The sequence below is a fragment of the Rana temporaria genome, chromosome 1 (genome assembly GCF_905171775.1).
Source record: "Rana temporaria chromosome 1, aRanTem1.1, whole genome shotgun sequence".
In the NCBI taxonomy this organism is placed as follows: domain Eukaryota; kingdom Metazoa; phylum Chordata; class Amphibia; order Anura; family Ranidae; genus Rana; species Rana temporaria.
In genome coordinates this window covers 478288250-478310473 of record NC_053489.1, presented here as the reverse complement: position 1 = coordinate 478310473, position 22224 = coordinate 478288250, and the positions used below count along the sequence as shown (strand labels likewise).

Below are 22224 nucleotides of genomic sequence, written 5' to 3'. Positions count from 1 at the left end.
CCCCTCACTCCGCTTCTCAACTCGCTGGCTGCATGGGAGAAGAGGTAAGAAGTCCACACCCCCACTTCTCACTTTAACGTAAGATGTAATTTCCGACAGCAGAACACCCCCTCCCCCCGCTTCTCAACTTTAATAATCTTTAATGTGACATGTCACTGTCGGCAGCGCTACCCCCCTTTTCTAAACTTTAATGTGACTTGTCATTTTCGGCAGCATCCCCCCCCCCCCCCCCCCCCCCCCATCCGCTTCTCAACTGTAATGTGACATATGATTTTGCTTAGGGCCCCAGGGAGGTCAGAATCGGCACTGCTCATAGGAAAAAATTGATTTTCATGCGACATGAGCTCCCAATGTCGGAGCGTTTGTCAGACCAGTGTAAACCCAGCCTTGTATAGACATGCGTGAGCCTTTCCAAATAATGTCCAATCAACTAAATTTACTACAGATGGACTGCAGTTAATTTGTAGTTACATCTCAATGTATGATAGATTATCAGTGGAAGCAGGGTGCACCTGAGCTCAATTTTGAGTGTCATGGCAAAGGCTGTGAATACTTGTGTACATGGGATTCTTTTATTTTTTTTATTTTTAATACATTTGCAAAGATTTCAAACACATTTCTTTCACGTTGTCACTATGGGGTATTGTTTGTAGAAGTTTTAGGAAAATAATGAATTTATTCTATTTTGGAATAAGAATGTAACATAACAAAATGTGGAAAAAGTGAAGCGATGTATACTTTCTGGATGCACTGTACATTCATTTTAGTGCAAGTCAGTGTGAATTGGCCCTTGTCTATTTAGCAGGTGGGTAACAAATAAAGAGGCACTTCAGCACCCACTGTTTTTCTACAGTCACCCATCACCTGTTGATGCCCATTTGGGTGAGGAGTACTGGTCTGTTCACAAAGCAGTTGTAACAAGATGGGATATGTAAGGGCCAATTCACACTGACCTGTACATTTACATCCATTGACATACATTATGACGTCTGTTGACATACAGTTTGCATTTTAGCACAACGCAATTCAACGTTATGCTATGAATAGGACACACTGGAAATTATTGTTTTTCAAATGTCCTTCCATTTATCTGCATTTTACACCTACCTCTTCTACTCCCTAATTTTACTCATTTTACAGCTGCGCCCTCTTTTATACAAACTTGTGCTGTTGTACTTTTTAGACTCAGATATAAGCCTTTAGGGTGTACTTCTAAATGCCATTAGCTCCACAGCATGTATGTGCTATTCTGGAAGATTACACTCTGTATATGCACCAGTATAGTAGCAGAATACTCTTCTGAACAGTCAGGAGAGTTGAAATCGAGTTCTGTTAACAGAACAAATAATGTTTACTTTGAGCTATAATAATAGCTTACACGAGAATACAGTAGAGAACCACCCTCGTCTTGCATGTTGATGTGGGCACATGCTTTGAAAAGAAAATATATCCTGCAAAAAGTTTTTTTAAAACAGTTTTCATTAGGAAAAAATACTTTAAAAACACCTTCTAGAAAAAAAAGTTGTTCAGGCAATTAAAGATTTTTTTGAAGTTTTTTTTTTAAGGATTTTCATTATTTTCAAGTGATTTTGACACTTTTATACAGAAATGTATGTATTTTGCACAAACACAGTTTTATAATTAATATATGTTCCAACACAGTCATGGCAGAATCGGTCTTGTACTGGAAGAGAGTATAGATCACCAGCACATCTTGTGCTTTGTTTTAGGGAAAAAAATGTATTAGTCACATAAATACAGTAGCAACATTTTGGACCTATTAATTTAACTCCGTCCTTAGACAACAGTGACAATAGGAACCTTATTGTTGCCTGATAAAGTGGCTGAATTAAGAACTCTGAAATGTTGCTTCTGTAATTATGTGACTAATAAAGAAGCTTAAAGGAGATAAAGGGGTGCATGATGTTCTAGCGATCTACACTTTCCTCCATTACCTTGCAGTGTTGCATCCAGTCCTGGACTGGCCATAGGGCACACCGGGGCACATGTCCTAACAAGAGCTGGCTGATACAGGGGTCCCCAACCCTGGGCCATGTACTGGTACCAGTCTGTGGCTTGTTGATGACCAGACCACACAGCAGGAGGTAAGCTACAACCGTGGTTCGGACAGAGCTAACACAAACCGCAGTCGCTGCTCACTTCACGCCAATGACCATACCTGTGTCTTATCTCCCTGGAGATCTACACAGAGAGTGACAATCTTCTCATATTAACAAGTGGGTAATCGCCCACTTGTTATTATGATCCAAATCTGCAGCTCCTCCCACTCCCTGCCCTGCTGATGTGATGACCTCGTCGGTGAGGTGGGAAACCCTGGAGAGGAAATATAGGCCGAATTCTGCCTCTGCCCTGCCAAAAGAGGGCATGACTTTAAGGGGCACTGTGATAGGGGCTATAATTGCTGGGGACTGGAAATTAATGTCAGTACACTGCAACATATGCTGCACATTGTACCATTAACATGCGTGAATTAGTGTGTACATGGCCATTACTATCACTCCAATTTTAGAGGTTTTGATTTTATTTGTGTTATGTGTTCCATGCACTTTGGAGAGCAATTTGTGCTTAAATTTTGTCAATCTTAAAAATAAAGCTATGAGAATATAGTAACAGCTAAATATTCCACGAAAATCAAAACATTTCACTGAGTATATCCTCAACAATTTCCAAGTGGTTTTACATTAAGCTGAAAATCTGTGTGAAGAAACAAAATCCAGTACTAGGCAAGAGCTGGATTCCAAAATCATATTTATCTTTGTATTGTTTTAGCTAACAATGTAGATTATATTGTTTGTCAAGTATTTTAACTCTGATTTTAATTTGTATATATCTTCTTTCTGTAGCGGTTTGTCAGCCACCATGTAAACATGGAGACTGTGTAGGTCCCAATAAATGCAAATGTCATGCTGGTTACACCGGAAAGACCTGCAATCAAGGTACTGTATACATTTTAATTGACTATTTGCATTGTGGTTTTACTCAAATATAAATGTGCCTTTTACTTGTTGATGTTTTCTTAAAGGAACAGTTGATGCAGTAACTGATTGTGAGCCAAACATTCTGAAATCAAATCAATAAACAGAATCTGTATAAATATATAAAATTTATAAAGCTGATACTTAAATAAAAAGTATAATTCTTATCTGGAATGGTGATAGTACTTACTCAAAACTGTGTGAGGTCCAATAGATGGGACAGAAAGGAATAAACAGAACATTTATAAATATATAAAATTGTAAAGATGATACTTAAAGAAAAATAATTCTCATCTGGAATGAAAATCGTACATACTCACAACTGTTTAAAGTCCAGTAGATTTATTTTTGTATATTTATGTTTAGTATGTGGCACTGTGGTCCTGCAAGACTCGACATTTCGTTCTACTGTATGTCCTCACATGTAGTGGAATGACAATAAGGTTTGACTTGACTTACGATGGGACAGACAGCTTTTCTGCTCATAAATATGCATACCGATAATTAGTGACATAACCCAAACAACTCATTCCATAGTTTGACAGTGCATGGCCAGAGAATGGTTAAATCAGGTTAGTGCTGGTAATCAAGGATGGTATTGGGGTGGGCTGGAAAGTTTTGGAAAATACCTGTTCTAGACTGAAAATACAGAGATAAGCCAGGGTTGCATATTTAGCTTAAAGGGAACCTTTCATAACCAGGCTTACGTGGAACCCTACAACAAGAAGAGAGGCACCTCTAAGAGTAGACATTGGATAAACACTTTAATAGCATATAATGTATGCACTCACATTTAGTGTATAGAGTCACTGTCTGTTTCTTTCTGCCCATTATCATTATTTGAACTGAGAATTATTATTTAAAACCCTCTACAATCTAATGATCTTGCTAATGTACATAAGCTGTGGACATAAGAATTTTTAGTTGGATTTCCTTGAGACCTGGAAACTATTTATTTAAGGAGTAGATGTGGTATGACTTGAAAAAGTCATTACCTGATGGTTTGAGTATTTGTGATGGAACAATTTAAAACACTGGTATACACTGGCTACCATAATTACAGGAAAAAGAACGAAGGAATCGGATAGTGTTGTATAAATGTTCCTTTATCTTGAATTTTGAACAACTAACACGCTTCATTAATAAGTTAAGCCAAGTACAATGATCTGTTTTTCAGAATACTGTTGGCTTGTGATCACACGAATGATCTAGTCATTTCCAGGTCACTGTTTAGCCTAATTTAAAGTTCAAATCAACTTAAATTGATTTCAAATGATCAAAGATCATACTCAGATGGTGAGTGAAACTGAAGAAAAACCTTTCAATTAGATTATGAAATTAACATCTACATGCAGAAGTATTATACAGTATAGTAGTGGTATTTTTACCAGCCTAAAAACAATGTACATACATCTAGAACCATTTGCACCTTTTAGCACATTCGCCTTTTGCAGATCACCACTGAAAACCTGTGTTCATAAAGGAGTGCAAACACCAATATATGCTGTGACATTCACATGGTGCTCAATTGGTAGGCAGGGGCCTAATTTATGCCAAGAAAACATCCCTCTCACCATTGTACCACTGAAATGTAGCCCCCTAGTTTAAGTAACAAATATTCTTCAGTGTTTGCATAAACAGACTTATTTAAGTGGTCACTGATTGGATATATGCAGCTAAAAGCATTTATATTGTATATACTGTATGTGTTGCTGGAAAGCAATGTACTGCAGAGATTATTGTTTGACCTACAGTTACTAAATGCTTTGCATTAGCATCTAAAGTAAAACTCTAGGCTATGAGCCAAGTTCACTGCTTATAATCCATATGTGTGAGCTGTTTTCCCTGATAACATTTTGTGATATTGTGTAGACACTCTTATGAATCATTTACACCTGCTGCACTGTATAATTAGGTAAACTCCAGTATTCACTCATTCAGCTTTTCTTCCTTCTGTGCCATGCACCTATTTGTGATAAAACTGTTTTGTTGTCCAGGGTGTAGACCACAGGTGATAATTTGACATGGGAAGCTGCAAATCAAAAAATAAGGTTGTCACCTGCCTGGCCGTGCTTAAGAATCATAAGACAGGCCAAACAAAATGACAAATCATTTGGCAGATTAAACTGTTACCATAAATGGGTAAAATAATTGGATATGTCACATACACTTGGGTAATGTCAGCATTAAAAGAGAAGTATGACTTTGTAAAAAAAAAAATATATATATATACTCGCCTATGTGGATACAGCATCAATCCAATTCTGCACCTGTCGCCTGCCTGTTATGTAATGAGAACTGAGTGATTAAACACTGCTGATCACTCAGTGCTCCACTCTAAGCAGAGAGCTGTGACTTTCAGCAGCTCTCTGCTCTCCCCTACAGTGCTCACTGGAGTGCTGGGCTGTGGAGGGTTTTGGGTGGAACATGAATATATGATCAGGATCTTTTCAGAGCCTGGACCAGCTCTGTCACAACAGCCGTCAGCGAGCTTCAGCCCGCTATCGGATAAATCGGGTCACTGGAGTACAGAATGAACTGAACTCCTGTGAGACATAGCAGAAGCATAGCCAAAAGAGCTTTGACTATACTTCTCCTTTTAATATATTATGTATCTAAAATGCAGGAATCGGTGATAAAACCATGCTGTTCTTTCTGTATCAGCCATTTATGTATTAGCCATTCAGTTTGTAATACATGTCTTGTATTTTGACAACGTTTTCAATGATCTTTTGTTATAGACAAAAATTATCTTTTCAGTGATGTTTTGTTGACGAGTTGATAAATTGAAAACTATGTTCTTGGCAAGATAGGAAGTAAATTCTCAAATATAAAAGAACAGATGTTATGTTTGGTGGTTTTTCTGTTTTTGGTACTTTTTCTTTCTAAAGCAAAATTTCAATCCATGACGTATAGTTTTCCTGCTGTTATTTTAATCCAATGTACCACTTACTCTCATTCTTCCATGGCAGCTGTGATGCAAAGGGGCTGTTGCCCCTTATTTTATTTGTAATTCATATGTGATTTTTTTTCTTTTCGCTTGGGTATCTAATGTAATTTTCCACATCATCAAATGTTACGTTTGTAGAAGACTTTTTTATTCCACAAACCAGTAAACAGCAACTAAGTACAACCCAACTTGGTTTATGACCACCCAGCATGTTGCTAGGATAAAACAACATCCCCTGACAGGGGGCCTAATGCTTACCCACCCTTTCCAAAATGGGATTTTTAAGGGATACCTTAAGTCTTTTGACAGTATATTTTGAAGTCATTTTTCAATGTTTTATCTCAGAGCGCTAGGATTCTATGGTTCCCTAATTGATAATGCTTTCTAATTTTCTGCACACAATTATAGGTGTAATAAATAATTTGTTAATTTCAATTTGATAGTAATTAGAATGATCAATATCTGGTCAGTACGAAGAGTTAAAATGTTTTTAGTCCTTTAATACTGTGCAAGAGGCAAATAGAATTTACTTAACTTGAAGGACAAACCATTTTGTCACCAGTGTTAAAAGAACATTTGCACTGTAATTGCAGTCATTGCTTTGAATGTTGAGCTAAGTAAGATAGTTGACATGAACCTGTCATGTTCACCAAAGCATAGGAACAAATATTACTGGTATATGCAGAGGAGGAGAAACTGTAATCCAGTAAATCCAAAAGTGAAAGATGCAAGCAAAACATCACACAGCCTCAATTCTACCCACTATAATCTGTTTTACCCAGAATTGTAGAGATAACTTTTACATGCACTTGCCTTTGGATTAGTTACTTTTTGTTTTGAGTGGACCCTGGATTCTTGGCTTTGACTCTTCTTTGACACACACGCTGCTTTGTCCTACCTCTGTGTTTCCTATATCAAATATGAGAACCTCTACTGGCCACAAGTGTTTTTTTTTTTTTTTTTTTTTTTAATCTTTGACATTTACATGACAGGGGGGTTTAGGCTGACCGTACACTAGTAGAATTGAATTTGTAACTTTTTATTTTAAGAATGTTTTTTTGATTTTCTAATCACTAGCAGGGTCAAATTGGCATTCGTTTTTGACTGGAGTGCTGAGAAAATCTGAAGGAACACATTTCTAACAATGAATGTGGTTTTCATTCCAAAATTGAATGTTATAAAATGTTTGAAGTATTTTCAAATGACATTTGTCAAAGTATTAAATGTGATGAAATTTTTTCATATAGATGTTTGTAAGAATATTTGTTCAAAAATCTACTAGTGTATGGCCAGCTTTAGACAAGAGAGGATACTGCTTGCCTTTGACTTGAACATGGAGGTATTGACAGGCAAACAAAAAAAAGCCTGCACCATATTTTTGTGGTTAAACACTTTAAAGGATAAGTTTAGGTTGCAAACATGTTATATGTTATAACCGTATTCAGGGTGTAACATGTTACTAAACAAACAGCCTCCGCAATACTCCCCCCCCCTCCCCCAGCCCGGGATCTTCTTTTCGCATCGGAAGTCACAATTTAAAGAAAATGTGGCTTGTAGTTTTTGATGAACTACCAACCAGGGTGCTGATGAGTGCTCTAAGTTAATCATCAATGCTTCTGGTCATTTAGTAACTGGCAGACAACTACACTATCAGTCTGCAGGGGCCTGAGATTGTACCTGCTGATCGCGGGATGTAATGCTTTACAGGAGCCTAATAAAAAAATTATAATAAATGCACTTTTTTTTACCTGCATAAAGATGTGCATTGATTTTTTTTTTTTTTTTTTTGTATTAACCATTGTACCATAAGTAAAGAAGATAAGGGTAAAATGCCATAAGGTAAAGCAGAATCAACCAATTTAATTGGATACCTTTCTTGATTTAGATTATATTTAGGAATGGTGGTGTTGCTTTTTTTTTTTTTGGTGCAAGGACTGAGTGGTTTTGTCCACTAATCCCAGTGTGGGATGACCTTATACTATCATTGATGAGAAGGTAAGTATGGATTTGAATTGGTAAGTCTTAGGGGTTAGGTGAAGGTTGGGGTAAGGCTCTCTTACTTTCTGTTGTGGACAGGAAGTGATGGGAAATCTACCCAACAATCACAGGCAGCAACAAATATGCTGACAGGGGGCCAGATTCAGGTACGTGCGCTGCGGCATAACGTATCCCGTTTACGTTACACCGCCGCAAGTTTTCGGCGTAAGTGCTTGATTCACAAAGCACTTGCCTGTAAACTTGCGGCGGCGTAACGTAAATCTGTCCGGCGCATGCCCGCCTGTGTCATTTAAATTAGGTGCGCTCCCGCGCCGGACGTTATGCCCATGCTTTGCGCGAAATTACGGCGCCCCGACGTGTTTTTTGAACGGCGACGTGCGTAACGTAATTTCGTATTCCCGGACGTCTTACGCAAAAAAAAAAAAAATTAAAATTCGACGCGGGAACGACGGCCATACTTTAACATGGGGGAGTAATTTTACCCCATGTAAATAGCACTTTTAACTTTACGATGCGAAAAACCGACGTAAGAGAATGCGACGAACGCGCGTACCTTCGTGGATCGCCGTAATCAGCTAATTTGCATACCTGACGCTGGAAAACGACACGAACTCCACCCAGCGGCCGCTGGAAAATTATACCTAAGATCCGAAGGCGTACAAAGCCGTACGCCTGTCGGATCTTAGCCAAAAGCCGTCGTATCTTGGTTTTCAGGATGTCAAATCAAGATACGACGCGGCAAATTTGAAAATACGCCGGCGTATTGCCGCTGTGAATCTGGCCCAGGGTTTTTAATTTTCCCCCCTCTCTATCCAAAACTAAAAATAAATATTTTGGCTTTGCATACAAGTGAATCATAAGTCAAATATTTTTATTTTTTTTATAGAATGGTAAATGGTTAGAACCTTTGTCAGCTCTGTGGTATTTCATTTGTGGTAGTTCTTAATTTGTGTCCCTACCTGAAAGTCTGGTAAAGGTAACATATTAGTAGTTATCAAATAACCCAATGATCAATGTCATCTTTGTTCTCTGTGACAATTTTCATAATAATGTCCAATGGATGTCGTGTATTGGTATTCTCTGCACACTCTAAAGTATGTATGTAATAATGACTGACTATGTCTTCCTCTTGTACATGAAGATGAGCATCTACTGACCATCCAGCCTGAATGGTACCATGATGTGCCTGTTTTCTACCCTGTGGATGTTCCTGTGACAGGGTATCCTCCTGAGGGTGAGATTGTCTCCTTTCTCCTACGCCAGTGCTCTTCTTGTCAGCGCATGGCTGTAGAAGACTGAAAAGCCTTGTTCATACTTTGCTGCTCCCTGATAGGGCAAACTATTGGCTTTGATATGAAAACCATGCTCCTTAAGCCTAAGGCATGCAAATGAAAATGCAATGGCAGGAACTTTCTTTTTCTGAGAATGACATACTTTACTTCCTTTCTTTATGAGCACACTTTCTTTTTCACATTTTCTGGGACAACTTTATTATAAAGCGAATAGGCAATTTAAAAAAAAATAGATTTAGTGTTTTTATAACACTAATGCCTTAGGTATCTTCCTTTGCCTTTTTTACTTATTGCAGCTGATATGCTTAGCTATTTAGTAGTGAAAGCTAACAGATAAGATTAATACCTTAGCAAATGTGCCTGCCCATACTTGGCATTTTTTATTAAGAACGTTTGGAATAATATTCAGAGTCATCATTAAGTCTCAATGTTCTTTATACCTATATTTTACTATATGGCCTTCTGATCATGACACCTATATGAGATTATCATATTCCAAAAACAATGGGCAACAATATAGAGTTGGTTCACCCTTTGTGGTTATAACAGTCTCCACTCTTAAAGGTGTGTTTTCCTCAATATTATATATATATATATATATATATATATATATATATATATATATATATATATATATTAGGTGTTGAATAGGGTGTTAACTGTTTCTCTGCAGACAACTCCTGTTCCTACACCAACTTAATAAACCATGGGGTTGATTTACTAAAAGTGCACTGCAAGTGCATTTACTCTAGATTTGAGGGGAAGCTCTGCTGATTTCTATAATCCAATCACGTGCAAGTAAAAATGCTGTTTTTTATTTTCCTTGCATGTTCCCCTCAGAACTCAAGCAACAGACTATATGCCTTTAGTAAATTAACCCGCATGTATTTTTGAACCTGGCTTTGTGAACATGAGCACAGGCATGCTGGAAAAAATAAATATGATTCCCAGACTGTTGCCAGTAGGTTTGAAGTGCACAATTGTCTATATTTGTGATTTTGGCTGCATGTAGGCTTTAATGCTACTGCACACAATAACAAACAGAAAAACCAGCCCAAGGGACATAACTTGCAGTCATTAGGATGTTACCTTTGTGCTGATACCTCTTCTATACTGCTTGCCACTGGATTCTTCAGGTGTGGGGGTTAATACAACTAAGTGGCTGTCACAATCTGTCATCAAGAGAGCCTGACTATGGCCGCCCTACAGCTTCTATGAATGGAACACCATCTATAAATAGAGGGAGTAAACCTAGCAATCATGCACCCATCCTCCATTCTTAGATCTTGTTCCATTCAAAGAAAATAATGTAGTTCAGCTTTTATGAATAAAGCAATGAGGCAGAAAGTGCGGACATAGTCAGGTCGCATCCTACTAGCTACGTTATGTACCTTGTGCATATTTTTCTATTTGTGATTTTGACTGCACTTAAGCTTAACATTTCCCCTTACTAGAAACACTGGTACTCAATAATTTGGAGTGGTGTCCATATACTGTTGACAATATAGGTAGATGTGATGGCCATATAGTGCATTTGGTTTTCATAAAATGCCTTTAAATAAAATTCATGAATATGTACAGTTTCTGGAGATTTCTCAAGATAAAGCTATTTAAAATCAAGAGACTATTCCCCCATTAAAGAAAAACGCCCCTTTTTGCCTAACCCAGCCGCCCCCAAGTGGCAAGCTTAATGTAATAGAAAATCATTCCAAATAAAAATTAAACATTCTACTTTCTAGAGGGGTGCTTTTCTATGATTATAAATGACCTAAGAAACTCGAAATTCTTGAAATTTAAAAAGTAGTGGTTGACAATATTTATTCTGTGTTTAAACGGCAGAGGAAGTCAGTTTCTTTTGGAGAATATCGCACCTTGTGATTCCAACTCGATCAATTTTAAATATATTGAATTCATGTGTGGTGCTAAACCATTTTTTGATTTATTCATAAATACCAATTTATAGAAAATACTATATTTTTTCTTTTTTATATTGACTGGGTGATCATTAGCCTATTTACATCTCAAACCTGGTTAAAACAAAATTAGCATATTATGAAACTATGCAAGAAACTATGCAAGAAGAGGTTATTGTGTTTAAGAAACTATATGCCAGAAAGTTCATAGATCCAGAAATAGGTGAGTTTATACATGTGAAGCTTGACTTTTCCTATAAAAGTTCAGCTTGGCACACCTGTTCCTACCTCCAAAGCCTCCCTAGTGGGTATTTTTGGGGTGATGCCATTAAACAAAAGGGGGTGGGCAATAGGGGACAGAACCAAATGTGGCCTTTTGTTGGCCAAGTTGATATTTGCTAATAACTTCTGCTCTTTGCATTATTTCAACTTAATAATATCTGCATTTTTCCCATATGCTCAGTTTGTGACTTAAATCAGGAGCCATGTCCAGTATTGGAAATATTCCCAGCAATATATTTTCTCTAAGATGAAAAGCAGCCCACTTTAATTAAGAATATTTGAATACAGACTCTACATTACATACAAGGTCAAACCTATAATTCTCCAAGAAAGTGTAGGATACCGAACCATTGTCCCTTCATATTCTCTTCTGCTGCTCCTCATTATGAACAATGCTCTTATTGTATGTGCCTGTGCTTTTTATCTACTTTCACTTAAAGTACCCTGCTCAGACATCCAGGCTTCACTTTGAATTTTGTAAGCAATACATTTCCTAGCACCAATTTCTCTGTGCCTAATGAACAGCATGTTAACCTGTTCAAATGGAAAATGCTAAATATTTCAACATAACTGACATTTCCTAATCATCGTTTCTGGGTGGATCTTTGTGTTATTGAATTAGACAGTTTGTCAGATGTCAAGATTTCTGCTACCTGGCTTATAAAGACACACTCTTGGGAAACCAAAAAGGCAAACCTTAGCAGGGTCACAAAAGTTCACTGGAATATACTGTTGTGTCCTCGTCCTGCTTTAGACTATTACAATTATGGAAAATTTGTATTTAATATTCTTATCACATAGGTCAAGTGAGAATTAATTACATTCATATATGAATAAAAACTGCAAACAGTTATTATCATTTTAATAACAACTGTGTTGAAAATTATGTTAAAGGTAATTTATTTATTAAGGGCAATTTTTTTATTTTTTTTAAATAACAAACATATCATACTTACCTGCTCTGTGCAGTGGTTTTGCACAGATCAGCCCCAATCCTCCTCTTCTCGGGTCCTCTGGTGGGTGCTCCTGCCCCCCCCCTCCTGCTGAGCTTGCTGTGGGGGCACCTAAGCAGGCTAGCTTCTGAGACGATACACCTATTCACGTCCTTTCACACACAGAGCCGCAGCCCCTTCTCTCTCCTCATGGCTCACTGGCTGTGAATGCTGTCTCAGCCAATGAGGAGGGAGAGTCCCCAGAGAGCCGAGGCTCTCGTGCCCATTGCTGGAAATTGGGCTCAGGTAAGTATAAGGGGGTGCTAATGCTCACAGAAAGTTTTATACCTTCATGCATAGAATGTATGATAACAAAGCTTGAGCCTTTAGAACCTCTTTCCCACTAGGGAAACAATTGTTTGAGATTGGCTAAGCAGTTAACAACCAGGATAATGCTCATTTTGACATTAACCACTTCAGCCTCAGAAGACTTTACCCCCTAATGACCAGGCCATTTTTTGTGATAGAGCACTGCGTTACTTTAGCTGACAATTGCGCAGTAGTGCAACTCTGCACCCAAATAAAATTCATGTCCTTTTTTTCCCACAAATAGAGTTTTCTTTTGGTGGTATTTGATCACATCTGCGTTTTTTTTTTTTGTGCTAAAAACAAAAAAGAGTGTAAATTTTGGAGAAAAAAATATATTTTTTATTTTCTGCTATAAAAAACACACCCAATAAAAAAAAATCGAATTTCTTCCACAATTTAGGCCAATATGTATTCTGCTACATTTTTCTGGTAAGAAAAATTCCAATAAGCGTATATTGATTGGTTTGTGCAAAAGTTATATCGTCTACAACTATGGAATATTTTTTTTATGGCATTGTTACTTATTAAATTTTTTTTTTACTAGTAATCAGCAATTTGTAACGGGACTGCGACATTGCGGCAGACAAATCGGACAACTAACTGACACTTTTGATACTTTTTTGGGAACCAGTGACATTATTACAGTGATCAGTGCTAAAAATATGCACTGTTACTGTAGTAGTGACACTGGCAGGGAAGGGGATAATATTCAGGTGCGATCAAAGCTTTAAGTGTGTTCCTAGGAGGTGCTTGCTAACTGTGTGGGGGATGGACTGCCTGGGTGAACACAGAGACCCGTGTCCCTGCTTAGCAGGAACAGAAGATTTATGTGTCTTTCTCTGTCAAAACAGCAGTCTTCCTTGTTTACATAGGCAGATCATTGTTCTGCCTCTCTGGGGAACGATCATGGGTGGCTGGCGGATATCTGGTCTGCCGGACCCGCTGATTGGCTCCCCTTCTGTCCAATGGGCGCGCGAGCCCACGGTATCTATTGCACGAAATTAAGTACATTTCATGAAGTTGAGCCACTTTGCCACAGAATGTATGTGGCGGGGGGTCTTTAAGTGGTTAATGTGTTTTTAAGTTCACAATCGCTGTTATTTTAATGAACTCCTGAGCTATTTTACACAAGCTTACAAATGCAACAAAAACCCAAATATTACAAAGGGTGTATTTATAAAAACTTTGCAAAGCTATTCCTACTACAAAATTGCATGTACATTCAATATGTGTGACATGTAACTAAACTTTTTTTTTTTTTTCCACATGTCCAATGTTATTCCTTCGTAGAGATATCATGAATCAGGAAAATAGCTCATTATGACTACCCGATAGAGCTGATGGTTATAGTTTTTAAGTATTTATTGCCTATGATCATCATGGTGCTTAGTAACAAGCTATAGGCTTGTGAATCAGCAGTTAAAAGTCTAATAGAAATGCCCCCTGCATAATTTTTTCATCCCACTGTAGTGCAAGCAGACACAGCCTACATGAAAGTGGCAACTCTGCTCTGAATTTAGAAGCAGTGCAGCATCATTGACACACAGGAAGCTGCATTATGTAGACGTCTCTAAGAAGGATTAACAGGTATTTGTGGGACTTTGCAGGGGGAGTAAGAAAAAACATGCAGGTGTACTTTAATTTAAACAGGAGGCCATGGTTCTGTATTAACATATGAATATCTTTCAGAGAGTCATGGGTTATCTAAAGAGACGTGACAGTAGTAGCAGCCTTCATCTGGCTTTGTCTGATTTAATCTTTGGACTGAGCTACCAGTTTATCTTCAAAGAAGCAAACCAAGCTTAAAAACCTGAAAAGAAACCTAAAGCTCAATCTTGTGTCTCAAAAAGAAAATACAACATATTCATATGCAATATTTCACTTACGCAAAAAAAAGTGATTTGTTTTAGACCTCATCATAATACATGAGAAAATAAATAATAAATGCACAAATCATTTCCAGCTCCCTTTATGACAATAGTTTATTTTCTTTAATATAAAATTTAATTGTAATTTTCCATATTTACTGCTTTTATCCCAAACAAGTTTTATGATTCTTACTCTGATTTGTAAAGCTGGCAGTGAATTTTTTATGGTCTTCTAGGGTAGTTTGGTTGAACTGCAATTGTTTTTCCTACAGTTACCTTTGTATATGAATATAATAATATGAAGGGTAAAATATATATAATTAATATGGCAACACAACAGGGTTATTCACAGGCTTTGTAGTAGACACCCATCTGCATGGAGTTTGTTTTGTGTGGGTGGGTGCTTGTGTGGGTTTCCTTCATGTACTTTGGTTTCCTTGCACACTCCAAAGGCATACTGGTAGGTAGGGATGAGCCGAAACCCCCCCCATTCGGTTCGCACCAGAACCTTCGAACAGATCGACCATTCGCGCAAACATTTAGAACCCCATTGACGTCTATGGGACTCGAACGTTCATATTCAAAAGTGCTCATTTTAAAGCCTAATATGCAAGTTATTGTCGTAAAACGTCTTTGACAACCCGGGTCTTGCCCCAGGGAACATGTATCAATGGAAAAAAACGGTAGTTTTTTCTGGAGCAGCGATTTTAATGATGCTTAAAGTGAAAAAAATAAATAAATATCGTACCTGCTGGGTGTCTATAGTATGTCTGTGAGGTGGCACATGTTTAGAACTGTCCCTGCACAAAATGAGATTACTATACGAAAAAAATCATTTAAAACTGCTTTAATGTAATGTCCGGTCCCTGCAATATGGATGAAAATCATTGAGAAAAATAGCATGGGTTTCCCCCCACTCCCCCTAGGTCATTACAAGCCCCTTTGGCCCTATATACTTTGAACAGCATTATACAGGCGGTGCAAACAAGACAGGCACTGTAGGTTTGTTGTTAAGTAGAATCTGTTTGTAATTTTGAACTGGTACTTTTTTAAAGTGTAGCTCCAGCCATAAAATGTATTTTTAAGCTTTTCTGAAAACATAGAGAAGGGTTATCACCCCTGTAAACATTTGTTTTGCTGTCTGTGTGCATCTGTTCAGAAGATTGCAATTCACTTTTTGTCCCAATGACAAATGATGTTTTGAAAATTTGGGTTTTTTAGTGAGACAAGGATTGGTGATAAAGCATCAGTGGACAGGAGACCCTCTTACAGAAGAGAATTTCCCTTCCTATGGGTAGATTTCCTCTCACTTCCTGTTGTCTCCTTCCGTTTGCAAGTAGGAGTCGTTTGTAAGTTGGATGTTTGAAAGTAGGGGCCTGCCGTATATATTCTGCAGAAATTTGGGACCTAGGTGTTGGTGTTGCCACAACACTGTAAGCCCTCACAGTTAGTCTTGGTGGGCGCTGTGTGAACTATTATATCAAGAATTGTAATTACATGCCATTGTTTAACAGTGGTAGAAAAATTGGGCCTTTGGTGCTGGTGCCACAACTCTGTAAGCCCTCACAGTTACTCTTGGTGGGCACAGGAATGGGCCCTGCTGTGAAATATTAGATCAAGAATTGTAATTACATGCCCCTGTTGAACAGGGGCAGAAAAATTGGGCCTTTGTTGGTGGTGGTGGTGGTGCTGGTGCCACAACACTGCAACCCCTCACAGATACTCTAGTTGGAGCGCAGGAATGAGCCTGCTGCAAAGTATTGCATCAAAAATTGTAATTACACGCCCCTGTTAAAATTGTGCCTTAGCCACTGGTGGCGGTGCCCAGAACCAAAAATGTTCTTACAAGCTATCAGCATGATCATTGAGGAGGAAAAGGATAGTCACTCAGCATCAGCATAGGCAGTCTTGAAGGGATCTGACATTTCAAAGAAAATTACTCAGTTACATCAGCATCAGGTGCATGGTAGCTGGTGGTAAGCCAAGCCTGATTCATTTTTATGAAGGTCAGTCGATCGACCGAGTCGGTGGAGAGGTGCACCCTGTGTTCGGTTACAAAGCCTCCAGCAGCACTGAATGTGCGTTCTGAAAGAACGCTGGATGCAGGACAAGCCAGTAGCTCAATTGCATACTGTGCAAGCTCTGGCCAGTGATCCATCCTCAAGACTCAGTAAGCCAGAGGATTTTCGGTGGGAAAGGTGTCCAAGTCTGATCTTGCCACTAGGTATTCCCGCACCATGTAAAACAGACGCTGGCGATGGTTGCTGGAACCGGTCATACCTTGGGGCTGCGGACTAAAAAATTGTCTGATCGCATCGATCAGACGGCCACCTTCTCCATCGCTCCTTCTGTGACTGACTGAAGCCTCAGCAACATGTTGTCCAGGACCTGGATTTTTTAACCCCCCAGTCTCTGGGAACACGTTGCACAGACCTTTCTGCAAGGCCTCCCGAAGATGTTTCATCTTCTGCTGCCTCTGCGCCGGCAAGATAAGGTCCACAACCTTATTCTTGTAACGTGGACCAAGGAGAGTTGCCAGCCAGTAATGATCCCTCTCCTTGATGGCACGAATACGAGGATCCTTCCGCAGGCTTTGCAGGATCAGGGAGGCCATACAACGTAGGTTTGCTGAGGCATTCGGTGCGGAGTCCTTTGGGTCACTGAGGACGACAGGATCTGCAGCCACCTCATCCCAGCCACGTACAAGTCCATGGGTTCCTTGGGACTGTAATTGATCCCTTGAAGACTGCTGCTGATGCTGAGTGCTAGGCTCCACCTCCATTCTGACACAATCCTCTTCCTCTTCCTCCTCCTCCTCGTCCTCTTCCTGTGTGATAGGTGAGCAAGCAGGAACACTGTCTGGATTAAGGGGGCCTTGAGAGGTAAGGAAGTCCTCCTCTTCCTCCCTCTGTTCTGCCTCAAGGGCCCTGTCCATTGTTCCATGCAGCGTGTGCTCCAACAGGTGTATAAGAGAGACAGTGTCACTGATGCATGTACTGTCACTGCCCACCATCCTCGTGGCCTCCTCAAATGGTGACAGGACAGTGCATGCATCCCTGATCATGGCACACTGGCGTGGGGAAAAAAAACAAGCTCCCTGACCCTGTCCTGGTGCCATATTGGCACAGATACTCATTGATGGTCCTCTGCTGCGTGTGCAGCCGCTGCAGCCTGGCCAACGTAGAGTTCCACCTGGTGGGCATGTCACAGATTAGGCGGTTCTTCGGCAGGTTGTATTCCCTTTGGAGGTCTGCCACTGGCAATATATGACCGTCGGAAATGCACACAGACTTTCCTGGCCTGCTTCAGGACATCCTGTAAGCCCGAGTACCTACCCAAGAACCGCTGCACCACCAAATTAAGGACATGAGCAAAACAGGGCACATGGGTCAGTTGTCCCTGTCGCAGGGCGGAGAGGAGGTTGGTGCCATTGTCGCAAACCACCATTCCTGGCTTAAGCTGGTGTGGCGTCAACCACCTCTGAGCCTGCCCCTGCAGAGCTGACAGAACCTCTGGCCCAGTGTGGCTCCTGTCCCCCAAGCACACCAGCTCAAGCACCGCATGGCATCTCTTTGCCTGCATACCTGCGTAGCCCCTTGAACGCCTACGGAGCACCGCTGGTTCCGAGGACACATCAGCACAGGAAGAGGCCACAGAGGAAGAAGAGGAGGGGGTGGAGGAGAGAGGTGTGTCACAACCAGTAGTAGCATTTTGGAGGTGTGGTGGCGGAACAACCTCCAACACTACTGTACCTTGTCCTGCGTCCTTCCCAGCTGCCAGCAGAGTCACCCAATGCGCCCTGAAAGATGGGTAACGTCCCTGTCCATGCCTGCTGGACCATGAGTCAGCGGTAATATGCACCTTACCACCTACCGCCCTGTCCAGCGAGGCATGGACATTGCCTTTCACATGGCGGTAGAGAGTTGGAATCGCCTTCCGTGAGAAAAAGTGGCGTTTGGGAACTTGCCACTGAGGTACCGCACATTCCACAAACTCACGGAAGGGGGCAGAATCTAGCAACTGACAAGGCAGCAGTTGAAGTGCTAGAAATTTAGCTAAGCTAGCATTCAACTGCTGGGCATGTGGATGGCTGGGAGATAACTTCTTTCGGCGCTGCAGCAGCTGGGGCAGGGAAATTTGCCTGGTACAATCTGCCATCGGTGTACAGATAGTAAATTGCCCGCATGTACTAGGCTGTGCCACACCTAATTCTACACCTTCAGTCCTATCAGTGCAGGCTTCATAGAGGACTGAGGGTATAGTGGGGTTGGAGATCCCAGCTGATGAGGGGCAAGGGGAGGTCCGCTTTGTTCTTTGGTGTGGGTCTTTGAGGTACGCTTGCCAACGAACTGCATGGCAGGTCGACATATGTCTGGTCAAGCATGTGGTGCCCAAGCGAGTGTTTTGGCCATGCGAGATACGCTTGAGACATATGTTGCAAATAGCAGCGGTGCAATCTGATGCACTCATCTCATAAAAGGCTCACACCAAAGAACTTTTGGAATAACGCTGAGACACAGCAGCGCCCTGCATATGCGTAGCTCTGCGTTGTGATGCAGTCGGTGTGCTGCCCTTAAGCTGGCCCCTGGAGGGCATCCTGCCTCGTTGGAGATGTGCCTGTGCCTCCTCCTCCTCTCTCCTATCAGGCACCCACATAGAGTCAGTGACCTCATCATCCCCTCCCTCCTCATCACTGTAGAAAACCTGGCAGTATGCTGCAGCTGGGGGAACATGACTGCCAGATTGCTGTCCTTTTTGGGCACCCCCTCTCTCTGGGCTCACGTTACTGCCTTCCTCTATCTGTGTACCATCATCGGAGCCTTCAAAACGCTGCGCATCCTCATGCAGCATGTACCCAACACTGTGGTCAAACAGTTCGGGGGACTCCTCAGGAGGACATGGTGGGGCTAGGAAAGGAGTGACTGATGCCATTGAGCAGAGGGAAGAGGACGCCTTGGCAACTGCTTTGCCAGACAAAGTACCCTGAGCCTGGGTGAGAGAGGATGAGGAGGATGAGGACGGCTTGGTCATCCACTCTACCAAGTCGTTGGCATGTTGCGGCTCAACACGGCCAGCTGCCAAAAACCAGGACGAGCGTGTCCAACGGCCACGTGCTGATGAGGATGCACCGTCTCCACGACCAGCACCGTTGCCTCTAGACGCAGAGCCTGCTTGCCCTCGTGACTCTCTGGCTCTCCTTGTTGTCCTTCCAGACATACTAATGGCCTGCAGAGGACAAAGGCAGTACACACACCTCGTAGCTTTAGGTGCAAACTGCAGAGGACATGGGCAGTACACACTAAGTAGCTTTAGGTGCAAACTGCAGAGGACACGGGCAGTACACACCAAGTAGCTTTAGGTGCAAACTGCAGAGGACACGGGCAGTACACACCAAGTAGCTTTAGGTGCAAACTACAGAGGACAAAGGCAGTACACACACCACGTAGCTATATGGTGCACACTGCAGAGGACACCGGCAATACATCATTTGAGAATACTGCAGCTAGCACAATCACCTGCCTGCCAGTAAATTAGGAATCTAGCTAAACTATACAGTGTATAAATATATGTACAACACCTGGGATGCATATGTATCCTCTATACACTGTAACTTTAACTGACTAGCCTGCCTGCTCTATCTACCTAGTAAAAATTACACTCTCTCTCTCTCTCTCCTCTCTCTCTCTCTCTCTCTCTCTCTGTCTTTAACCACCGCCGCAACACACTACACAAGGCCGACCTGCAGGCGGCCTTTTATAGTGTGGGGCGTGTACTAAACCCCCTGAGCCATAATTGGCCAATTATGGCTCTCCGTTTTTTGCGCGCTGTGATTGGCCAAGCATGCGGGTCATAGTGCATGCTTGACCAATCATCAGCCAGCAATGCACTGCGATGCCGCAGTGAATTATGGGCTGTGACGCGCCACTCGAATTTGGCGCGAACGGCCCGTAACGTTCGTATTTCGGCGAACTGTCGAACATACGATGTTCGAGTCGGACGTGAGTTCGACTCGAACACAAAGCTCATCCCTACTGGTAGGTTAACTGGCTCAATTGAGAGCTGTCCCCCCCCCCCTCCTAAACACTTTGAGTCCCTAGGGGGTAAAGCACTATAGGCATACAAATAAAAAAAGTAAGGTTACCTAAGTTTAAGGTTAATTTTGCTGCACAACTAAGATCAGCCTTGAAAATCCAATGCAAATATAGACTTGCTAAAGGTCAGTATTTGCAAAGGTCATAAGCACTTGAGAGAACTAAGGCCTGATGATAGGTCAGGCATGGAGCCCTGCATTTGTTGAGCAGAAAGTGTCATATGTAGATACAGCTTACCAGTTCACTTTTGCAATTGTCCCACACCAAAATAACAGAAAGTCACGATTCCTGCTTCTAAGGCTGCTGGGGTTCATCTGGTAAAAATCGCTACTCCTTCATCAAAAAGAAGTAGCTTGGTATTATGACCCCCCTGTGTTACAGCCCTGTCCTAATAAGGAAGTATACTACTGTATATTTTAGTTTCTAATGTCACAAGGAGCAGAGATTCTTCCCAGCAGCCCTAAATGTGAACTCCAGTAAAAGTAAAGCTCCCTTAAGAGTTGGGCTGTGCTTGCACTGCAAGGATTAAATGCTTGATTCTTTCTAGGACAGGGGTCCCTAGCCCCCTGGGCCGCAGACCGGTGTCGGCCCGTGGCCTGTTGCTGACCAGGCCGCACAGCAGGGGATGAGTGGCAACCACGGTCCACGCTGAGCTATCCCACACTGCGGTTGGGCTGCTCACCTCCTGCTGTGTGCCCATGCCTGTGTGTCCTCTCACAGCTCCTGCACCCACCCGGGCAACACTATCATCCAATTAGCTGGGCAGGAGGACCTGCAAATCAGAATGGAGAGCTCCTCCTGCCCCCTGTCCTGCTAGGAGGATGACACCGTAGGGTGGGTGGGGAAGCTGGTAGAGGACACAAACTAATCACAGCCTCTACCCTGCTAGGTTGGAGGTTGGAGTTCTGTGCACAGGTGGCAGAGATCAGAATAGGGAACAGTGATGTTGGTGAAGAAAGGGGGCAGACTTCAGGGGCACTGTGATGGGCAGATTGCAGGGGTACTGTGATGGGCAGATTGCAGGGGCACAGTGATGGGCAGGCTTCAAGGGCACTGTAATGGGTAGACGTAACCGCTTAAGGACCGCCACACGCCTTTTTTACGTCGACATAATGGCACGGCTGGGCAAATGGACTTACAGGTACGTCCCCTTTAATTTTTTTTTAAAATTTTCATTCTTTATTTGTCTTTTTTCTTAATCACATTTGATTATTAAACAAATCATTTATAAAAAATTTCAGGAATCAACATTATTCCTTATATATATCTTAATCTTATTGTAACACACATCTAATATAAAAAGGTATATACCCATTGCTTATCTTGTTTGTATAAAAAAGAGGGAAGGCGGCATCCCAAAAAAAAGAGAAAAAATGCTCAGATCACGTCCACCAATCAGGGGAATTATTTCTTTAGATATAGACGGTGTGGTTAATACCTAATCTCTTCACCCTTAGTTTTATATAACTGGTCCCTCCATCCCCTCTCTTCTCTCCCCCGGTGAGGATTCAGGGCCAGCCCAATCCTAGTTT

At 41.3% G+C, this 22224-nt stretch overlaps 1 protein-coding gene across 5 annotated transcripts in view; it reads left to right on the top strand.

Moving 5' to 3' along the window:
- NPNT (nephronectin) overlaps positions 1-22224 on the top strand; it is a 132713-nt gene that overhangs the window by 66857 nt on the left and 43632 nt on the right. For 3 of the 5 annotated variants that reach the window (XM_040329684.1, XM_040329681.1, XM_040329682.1), the window contains 2 exons: positions 2865-2957; positions 9086-9178. In XM_040329684.1, coding sequence (XP_040185618.1) covers positions 2865-2957; positions 9086-9178 — 186 coding nt within the window. The remainder of the gene's footprint in view (positions 1-2864; positions 2958-9085; positions 9179-22224) is intronic. The other 2 variants (XM_040329683.1, XM_040329685.1) reach the window with 1 other exon arrangement.